Below are 9485 nucleotides of genomic sequence, written 5' to 3' on the forward strand. Positions count from 1 at the left end.
CGGGGGCGCCCCCCAGCCACCGGGCCCCGGACGCCGCCCGAGCGCGCGCTGGCGCCTGCCGGGCTCCCAGGCAGGGTGGGCGGGGCTGCCAGGAGCATCTTGGGTCGCCTGCTCCGTGCTTTCAGCCACGTCCGTCACATTTCACTGTCACTTAACGGGACACTTTGGCAGAGAGAGCATGACCCCCTCGGTGAGAAGGCGTTCCGGGCAGTTTGCAGGAAGACACCTGCGCTCCGGCAGCAAAGTGGCCTGTTCGCCACACGACAGACACGTGCCCGAGTGACAGGACGTGAGCCGAGTGCAGGCCTTCAAACTCCAGGGCTGGAGAAAGAGGGGAGGGCAGTCTCTAGGGGACTGGGTGACACTGCATTGCGGGGGCAGAAGAAGGAGCTCAGCAGCCTTCTGGCGGCTGGGGCGTCAGGGGAGGCAAAGGACCGAGGGCCAAACTCAAGTAAGTGGGATGTCGCAGTACAGAAGGCTCCCCTCCTGGCACTAAAGCCCCGTGCCTGCTACAGTCTCCCTCAGCACCCTTTCCATCGGCCTCCCCGACTGCCCCCAGCACCGGGGCCCACGGGGCTGCCTTCCGGGACAGTGACACCCACACGGCCATCGTCACAGCGGCAGGCGATGAAGTGAAAGGTCTCACGTTTGTTGTGGGGCCTGGCCTGCTGATCAGCAAGGACAGCATGCACTCAGGGGAACTAAAGGCCCCTGAAGTGGCTCCACGCGACAGTCAATTTGGCAAGAAAAGAGAATACCTTAAATGCGTAAAAACCATTCCCAAAGTCCTCCTAAAGAACACGATTACAATATATTAGCAAATTCTGTGGCATAAACGTTTTCAAAAGCATCGCCGACAGTATTAAATATAAAAGCAGTATGTATGCGCCCCGCCCGCCCTGAACAAAGCCCACAGGAGGAGGGCGCGGCCCGGGGGCGGGGCGGGGTCTACTGCCGCAGCTCCACGTAGTTGGCCGGGAAGAGCCCGTACCTGCCCCTGCACAGCCCACGCCACCAGCCGTCGTCAATCATCTCGATGTTGGTGACCACGTCGTCAGGGTCGAAGGAGATTTCATCGTCGCCCGCTGGGAGAGAGCAGACAGCAACAGTGAAGCCCAGCGACCCGCCCCGGCGGAAGGAGGCCCCCCGGTGGCCACCCAGAGCGGGTCTGTGGTGGGGCCTGTCACCGCAGCTCGCCCGAGACCAGCAGGCGCAACCAAGATGTCGCAGAGCCCCTGGAACGCGGAGCCCACCCATGCCCGGGCCCGACACGGGGCACGGCACAGCCACTGGCCACCTTCCAACTTTCCGTCCCAGCAGGGAGGACCTGTCCTTGGTGGGGACGGCGGGCAGGTCCCCACCAACCCCCAAGGACACAGGCGGGGAGGGCGGCCAGAGCAGCCGGGGCAGGAGGCACGCGTGCCCGCTCCTGACGGCCAGGCTTTCCACAGCGCGCGGGCCGAGGGAGGGGCCCGAGGCGGTGGGCTGGCCGGGGCCAACCGGGAAGCTCTAAAAATGACATGGGCACGAAATCTCACAGAATCTGCGCACCTGTGCATGTGCGCTCACACACGTGCGGGGGGTGGGGGAGACCCAGCCCCCGACAGGGCGGGCAGCAGGGGAGCCACAAGTCTGAGGGTGAACAGGGTCGTGGGGACCCACCACACTCATCAGCTGCTAAGGGAGAAACGGTGACTCTGCTAGAGTCTGGGTAACACAAGGGGCCAGGTGACAGTGCTGAACGCCACGGCGTGTGGCAGGAGAGGAAGAGACAGGGGTCATGTGCCTGACGTGCCGCAGGGGGCACAGCACAAGGCATGGCTGCGGCCTCCCGACCACGAGCGGCAGGTCACCCCAGAATGAAAGGACCCCAGGACCCAGGGATGGGTGGAGGCTGCGAGCTGCTCCGGACCAGAGGGGACCAGACAGAAATGACAAGAAAACACAGGAAACCAGGCCAAACAGGAATGAGGTGTTCCCGGGACAGCGGGAAAACATGACCAGGCTGCAGACGTGGCGGTTCACTGGTGACCTGGAGGGGAGTGTGCTTTTATGGTGGACAGTGTCCTTGGTCGGCGGGATCACAAGAGGGTCCTCAGGGGGCATGGGCGCCCCTGCAGCTGGGGCCACAGACGGTGATGGGTGAGGGGGTGGAGGGTGATGGGTGTGTGTGCGTGTGCATGTGTTTGTGTGGATGTTTGTGTGTGTGTGTGCGTGTACGTCTGTGTGTCTGTGTCTGTGTGTGCGTATGTGTGTGTGTGCGCATTTATCTGTGTGTTTGTACGTGTTTGTGCGTGCGTGTTTGTGTATGTGTATGCGCGTGTGTGTCTGTGTCGAGACAGAGATGAAACGTCCATAAGCCTAAAATGACTTTTTTGAACCGCCACGCTGAGTCAGACCCTAGGAGGCGAGCTGGGGAAGAGCGCAGAGCGGGAGCCCCCAGCCCTCCCTCCCATGGGCCGCGCGTCCTGGCTCCTCACCGGCCTGGTAGTCGTACAGGGCGATGGCCGTGATGCCCAGGTCATTCTCATACTCGTCGTAGGTGTTCTCCTCTGAAAACAGACCGAGACAAGGCCCACGAGGGCACAGCCATGTTCATGCGTGGCTGACGACCCCCCAAGGCTGGGGTGCAGGGAAGACCCCTGGCCGGGAGCCCTGGGCATCGCGCAGGTGACTGCGGGATGCGAGGCACCTTCAGCAACAGCAGCAAATCCACCGTCTCCAACTCTGACACCGCCCAGCAACCACGGTTATCCTGACCGGTACGGTGACCGCTCAGAGTAACATCTTTAAAGCTTAAATACTTAGCACTTTTAGGGTCATCTCGTGGTAAGTGAATGGCGAGCAGGAAACAGCTGACCGCAGGCCTCACGCCAAGGCCGGGAGAAGGCGTGAGCGCTGCAGAGCCAGCATCCCCGCCACCCCGAGAGAGGCGCCCGCGCTCGGCCTGCCGGGTGTGTGGAAAGGACCCGCATCTCCGTTGGCGAGAGGCCGGGAGTGCCCGCCCCACCAACCAGCTCTCGGACCTCGGGGTCCAAGGCCATCTTTGCAGACCCACACGCCTGGTCTCCTGGAGCTGGGCTCCCTGCACTGGAGACGCCCCGAGACTCCGCTTCAGAGAACAGCACGAGCCGCTCCCTTCCCAGCCCCTGCCCAGCGACCCCAGAACAAGCACGGAGCCTCCTGAAACCCTGCAGGAGGCCGTGCCAAGGCCCCTGGTGTCCAGAACCTGTCCTGGCAGGAGACGAAGATCTTGCGGGAACCCACGAGGGGGACAGGCCAGTCAACAGGAACAGGAGGCAATTTTCGGAGGAACAGAGACAGTGAAATTTATGGGCGCGCAGTCCAGGAGCGACGCAGGACATCCGCTTACCTCCCTGGTAGTGGCCCGGGGCCTCCGTGGTTTCGTAGACGGCCTCAGGGGCGTAGGCCAGGCCCTGCTGACCGCCAGCCTCGCGGTAGTCGGCGGCCTCCCTGCTGTACACAGGCTCGGGCTGGCTCGTGGGGGCTCTGCAGCTCGGCTCGGCTTTGAACGAGGCCGCGTCCTGGGAAGAGGCAGCGAGACGTTTCACACGGCCCGCACCGGGTCACTGACACGAACCACCTTCCAGGCCCAGCGGGGGCTGAGGAAACAGCCACGGGACAAGAGCGCCACCTGCTGACGTGTGGGGCGCGCGGCACGCTCACGGCTGGACTGCAAGGCCACGGGCCCCGTCTCCTCCGGACACGTCTCCCCGGATGCTGAGGGAGCGGACTGGAGGACTCGGGGCTGGGTCACGGTGTGGGGTATGTGCCGGGCTCCCCGCACCACCCTGTCCTACCTTCTGGCACAGCACCTCCGCCCGCTCTGCACCCCGTGGTCTGCCGGGCTGCCAATCACAGGACCCCCCCCTCCCACCGGGGACAGCACGTCATCCTGGACTTCGCAGTGACTTTGCAGTGATTGGCCCAACTGTGAGACATGACAAGGGGATGGCTCGGGCCCCCTTTCCATTGGATTATGCGCTACGAGGCCAGGTGCATACCAGCCCAGGTGTCTGGAGGGACACAGCAGCTCAAGGGCAGCTGGCCCAACTGTGAGACATGACAAAGGGATGGCTCGGGCCCCCTTTCCATTGGATTATGCACTACGAGGCCAGGTGTCTGGAGGGACACAGCAGCTCAAGGGCAGGCCCTGGTGGGGAGGTGACCGGGGGCCGCCCCGAGGCCCAGGCCCACTGCCCCGCCCCAGTCTCTGCGGATCCTCGTCCTCTTTACACCTCAGGTGGGCGGAGTCAGTGTCCGTCCCTTGTGACTCAGTGATCTGTGAGTGATGGCTTCCAGGTGAAAGAAGACAGGTGTGTGACCCAGGACAGTGACTGCGGGGACAGAGGGGACGAGATCTGGGTCCTGAGTGGGCGTGGACGATGCTGGCAGATGCGCAGCCCGTGCGGGAGACCCCAGACGCTGAGGTGGAGTGAGGGGGGCGGGGCAGGCAACTCCCATCAGGAGCAGGCGGGGATCTGAGTGGGCAGGTCTTGGGGCGCAGACGGCTGGTCACAAGGCAGCGGTGATGGGAGTGAGGAGAAAGGCCAAGGGCAGCCTCAAGACAACGCAGTGTCCCACAGGGGCTGAGGGACGGGAGAGCTGAGCAGGGCCAGTGCAGTACGGTGTCACGGAGAGTGAGTGGCAGCTGGAGCCAAGGGGCGGGTTCTAGGAGGGAGTGCAGTCCGGTCACAGCAAGACAATCAGCGAGATGCAGCCCAGAAAGCGTCTGACGTGCGGCGTCAGGAGGCCGCAGTGGGGGACAGCAGGCTGGGTGAGGAAGGGGCGCCTCGAGCAGGAAGCCCAGCCAGGGGCCGTGGAGGCCGAGACGCTGGACATGCGCTGTGTCCCCCAGCACTGAGGGCGCCTCCCCGGGCCGCCCTCTCGACAGGCGCCAAGCAGAGCGGCAGGGGGAGCCCCCTCTGTCCACAGGGGGCACCGAGCTGGCGAGGGTGTCCCTGGAGAGTCGGAGACTCGTGCAGACTGAACGGCGACACCCACCTCGTAGACGGGGCTGGAAGGCGGCCTGTCCTGGGCCGGCTGCGGGGTGGGGGACGCCGGCGGGGTGTGCTTCTGGGCTCTGGCTTGCTCCTGTAACTGAGAACAAGCCGCCATCGGAACGCAGCCGGGTGACCTGGGTTCCCAACCGCACGCTGGAGGGCGGCAGCCAGGCCTGAAGCACCCTCAGGCGGGCGGGAGAGAAAGCGCCGGCACCGAGGTCAAGCGCCAGGGGAGCAAGTTCGCCGTGCGGTGAAGGTCGCGGTCCGTCAAGCGTCCTCCACACACAGCCCTCGGCGGCCCAGTCCTCCGGCCGCCCCCACGAGCCACAGGCCCACGCAGCTGCGGGGTCAGGAAGGCGACAGCACCACCTCCGAGGGTGGCCCCGTCTCATCCAGACTCAGTGACAGAGGCGATGAGATCTAGGGTCTGAGCTGCTGCTGTAATGGAGATTTTTGGGGACCCTAAAACGGGGTGCACGTATTTTGCACCTAGGCGAGCATGGACCTTTGGGGGCCAGAGAGCGGACTGTGATGGAGAGAGTAACACCGTCAAAGAAGTAGCTGTCCCGATCCCGTATCTCGTGACTATGACCTCTCACGGTAAAGGGACTGCAAACGTGAGGAAGTTCAGATTAGATGAGCTGACTAAAGCAGGGGCTGGAAGGGGCCACGAGCAGACTGGGGGCCCCTCTGAGGCTGGAAAGGGCCCGGGAACAGGTTCTCCCCTGGAGCCCCTAGCGGGCACCTGTCACCTGTCAGAACCGTAGGATAACGAAGCCATGCTGTTCTAAGCCACTAAGCTGTGGTCATTTGATGCAGCAGCCGTAGGAACCGGGGCGATGGCCTGGAAGGGTGGGTTTTTCCCCACGTGACAGCTGAGCAAAGCGAGGTTCCCCAGCGGTAAGCGGACAGGCACTGGGCTGCAGAGCCGCAGAGCCGGGACGCCCCCTCCTCCCGGCCAGGCTGCCTCTCTAACGGGGACCATGGAAACCTGGCGAAGAAAACCGTCCAGCTCCTGAGCCCTAAGCACGGCTGTGCACCCGTGTGGCTCTGCCTGACCCGCACCACCCTGACAGTCCCAAATTCACGCACGTCCGGAACCGGCGTGGGCTGGACACCGCGGGGAAGGATGTTCTCTTGAAGGGGCTGCGCCTGGGCTGGGCACCCAGGAAGCCTGCTGCTCAACACGGAACCACTGTGATGGGCTCTGTGACAGCCCCTCTCGCATCCGGCTGGGTACAGAGGGACTCCTCAGTGGCAGGCCACCAGGAGGGGACAGCCAAGCTTCTGGGGGCCCGTGCCGGGCTCCCACTTCTGGACGCGTGCTCTGTTGTGAGCGGTGCTGTGCCGGCCGAGGAACACTCAGTGCAGAGAGGCCGAGGCAGGGGGTGGCAGGGGCTGGACACAGACGGACGACACAGAGGAAGGGACAGCACGGGAACCGCAAAAGAAAGCTAGGTCGGGGTGCCCGAGCCTTTTCCTTCTCACGCAGCCCGATCATTGGGCAACGTTTGGATGCTGACAGGGCTCGGGGGCCGGGGTTAAAAGCCGGAGGCGTACAAGGGGGAAGGCATTAACTATTCCGAAAGACCAAAGAGCAGGAAAAGACGCCTCACCGCGGGCTTGTGTGCGTGCTGAACAGAAAACTAACAGGCATCTCAGCAAAAACCGTAAAGGAGAGAGACCTTCAAATGTTTCTAGCAATCTGAAACATGGTAATTATATAAATTTATCATTCCTACGTCAGAGCACATGACAAAACATATAGTCCTGAGCCGCACAACCACCGTTCGGCCAATGCTGGACCAGATGTACGCCAGTGGTGCACATACCCACCACTCAGGTGTGCCACGCAGCCCAGGTGTGCGCTCCATCCAGGTGCATGTACCTGCCCTCTGAGATGTCTGCACAAGGCCAAAGCCGCCCACCGACGTATTTCTCAGAATGCATCCTGTCACTAAGCAGCGCATGACTGTGTACTGGGGCTCAGGAAATTCGCTTCTGCCCGTGGCATGTCATTTGCTCAGCCACCCCGTCCCCTCGATGGGGCTCTCAGGGCCCCCGCCCTGATTTTGGCGAGGAAACGTGCACTGAGTTGAGTAAAGCTCTGCAGCTTACGAACAGCGTAAGCGATGCTTCAGACTCCGCTCTGTTTCACAGAGGACAGAGGAGGTGCCCAGATGCCCAGATACCCAGTCAGCAATTGAGAGAAACAGACCGTCCATCACACACGCAGCCCACCCGGAGCGTTAGGAGGGCGAGTCCCCGCCCACGCCCCACAGTCCGTCCCTCGCTTCTCCAGTGAGAAAACAGTAGCGTCCCACAGAAGAGCAGCAGGCCCGGGCGACAGCAGAGGCTGCAGAGGAAAGTCGATCACTCCACGGGCCCCCCGCCCCGTACCCCACCTCCTCCCCGGGAAGAGCACGGCTGTGGGGCGGTGGGAGCGCGGACCGCTGGGGAAACATCTGGAGCTCGGCGCGGGGAGGAGGGCAACAGAGAATCTGACAGGTCGGTGATGGCAGCACAGAGGCTCACGGTCACCAGCACTGAACAGCAAGGTCAACTGCCTTGCATCTGGCGGTCAGGAGACCATACGCGCGGCTAAAGTTAGTCCTAAGAGCACGGCCTTGACCCTGAGTCCTACGTGGTTTCCACCAAGAACCTTCCAGACCTGGGGAGCAGGGAGCCAACCCCGACGCCTAGAGCGCGCATCCGCGGGGGGCGGCGGGCGGCCCGCGCTCACCTCCAGCTGTCTCCGGGCCTCCTCCTGCTCCCGCCTCTCCCTCGCCATCCTCTGCGCCCTCTCCGCCTCCGCCCTCCGCCGATCTTCCTGTTCCTTCTCCTTCGCGAGGTTCTCGAAGTTCGCTCTGATGTTGCTGGTTTTGCTGTTGACTGGGGGTAGGAGAGGTTCACGTCCGACATCAGACACCACCGCCTCCCCGGACCGCAGCCCCACACCGGGTGACCAGGGAGCCCGCCCGGCTGGGCCCACCCCCACGAGCCAGCTCGTGCCCTTCTGTCTGCTGCCGCCAGCAGGACCGACGAATGTCACAAGCCTCGTATCTGGTGTTTCTATATTCCAAACGTCACTATTCTTTACCGCCACACACTCAGGAGGCAAAAAAAAAAAAACAATTTTCTGTAGGGATTCTTTTGATAGAATGGCAGAAAGCACTGATTTCTAGAAACTTCAGCCCCCGCATATGCATCTCTTCACGTTCGGTGTGCTGAATGCAAGGCTGGCGTCGTCTCGAGGAAGACCCTGCCTGACCGGCCGAGCTGCACGCCGAACCCCCTGACTTAGGCACGTCTGGGTCGGTGGCAAGCGTCCTCTCCCGGACGGACAGAAGAACCGCAGCGTGGCTTTCAGGTCCAAAGAGAACGTGGGAAAACTCGGGTCAAGCACTACGAGCATAATTTCCCAATTTTACTTAAAGACTCTGTGATGAGACCGACGACAATATTAACGCACGCCGTTATCTGGGTAACTAACGTATAAAGAAGTGAAGTTCCACATCCGGGGCATCGGCGTAACTCAGGGATCCAGGATGTCCCAGACGCCCAGTGCGTGTGCGAACCGTGCTCTGCAGGGAGCCTGACCAGAAAACCACTAGGGCGCCAGGTGCGGGCATCGACGCCGACGGCCGTGAGAACCCTCCTCTCTGCGCCAACTGCGGATCTGGGCGAGGCCAGATTTTCTTCCTAAACAACCTGATTTGTCACAAGAGACTGACCGCAGAAGCAGCTCCGACAATGCAACTGTCTCGCATTGAGATTTACAGACATGCAAAATGATGCCGCCCTCCTGCACTTTTTTGTTTTGAAAAGTTATTGTTTTCTTAAAACGTATGATTAACACGTGATGGTTTTATCATTTTCAAATGAATTAGTATCACTTTAAAGCCTGTTTAAATTCTAACCTAGTAAAGATCAGACATAACATAAACCACCCCAACGGGAGTTCTTGGGGTCCTTGATGACTCTCAGGCATGAAGTGTCCTGAGACCAGGGAGTCAGAACCGTTGCCCCCCCACCCCTGTCCACACCTCCAGCAAACAAAAGGTGACTCTGCTTCCTAGTTTCAATTTGCCACTTTCTATCCCATATACGTTTTCCCCAACGAGACTGTGCTCTTTGGGGCGGGGCCCCCAGAATGGAACGATGTGCTCTGCAGACCCCTGGACTGCAGGCTGCCTGTACACGCAGCGGCCACCTGCGAGGAGGGACTGTGAGCTGCCCCGCCAGCCGTCACTGGGAAAAGGCGCACGTGCGCTGGCTCCGGCGCAGGCGTCAGAACACGTTCCTCAGACCTCGGCCTTGCCATTGGGCTCACCTGGGCCGACAGGGCCACAGGACACAGGACACTCCTAGGACCTGGTGCCGGTGGACATGCCCTTAACCCAGCTCTGCACTAGGGAGCACCCCCAAAACAGACCCCCAAAAGGCGCCCTAAACTCCTGC

At 61.9% G+C, this 9485-nt stretch overlaps 1 protein-coding gene across 6 annotated transcripts in view; it reads right to left on the minus strand.

Moving 5' to 3' along the window:
* Positions 1-423: 423 nt before the first annotated feature.
* The window catches only part of CTTN (cortactin), a 27272-nt gene continuing 18210 nt past the window's right edge, over positions 424-9485 (minus strand). For 4 of the 6 annotated variants that reach the window (XM_006910992.3, XM_006910993.3, XM_006910991.3 and 1 more), the window contains 5 exons: positions 7768-7916; positions 5026-5121; positions 3374-3545; positions 2481-2552; positions 424-1085 (listed from right to left, as the gene is read on the minus strand). In XM_006910992.3, the coding sequence (XP_006911054.1) occupies positions 949-1085; positions 2481-2552; positions 3374-3545; positions 5026-5121; positions 7768-7916 (626 nt within the window). In that variant the 3' untranslated portion in view covers positions 424-948. The remainder of the gene's footprint in view (positions 1086-2480; positions 2553-3373; positions 3546-5025; positions 5122-7767; positions 7917-9485) is intronic. The other 2 variants (XM_025046155.1, XM_015588726.2) reach the window with 1 other exon arrangement.

Source organism: Pteropus alecto, unplaced genomic scaffold, assembly GCF_000325575.1.
Source record: "Pteropus alecto unplaced genomic scaffold, ASM32557v1 scaffold43, whole genome shotgun sequence".
NCBI classification, from domain to species: domain Eukaryota; kingdom Metazoa; phylum Chordata; class Mammalia; order Chiroptera; family Pteropodidae; genus Pteropus; species Pteropus alecto.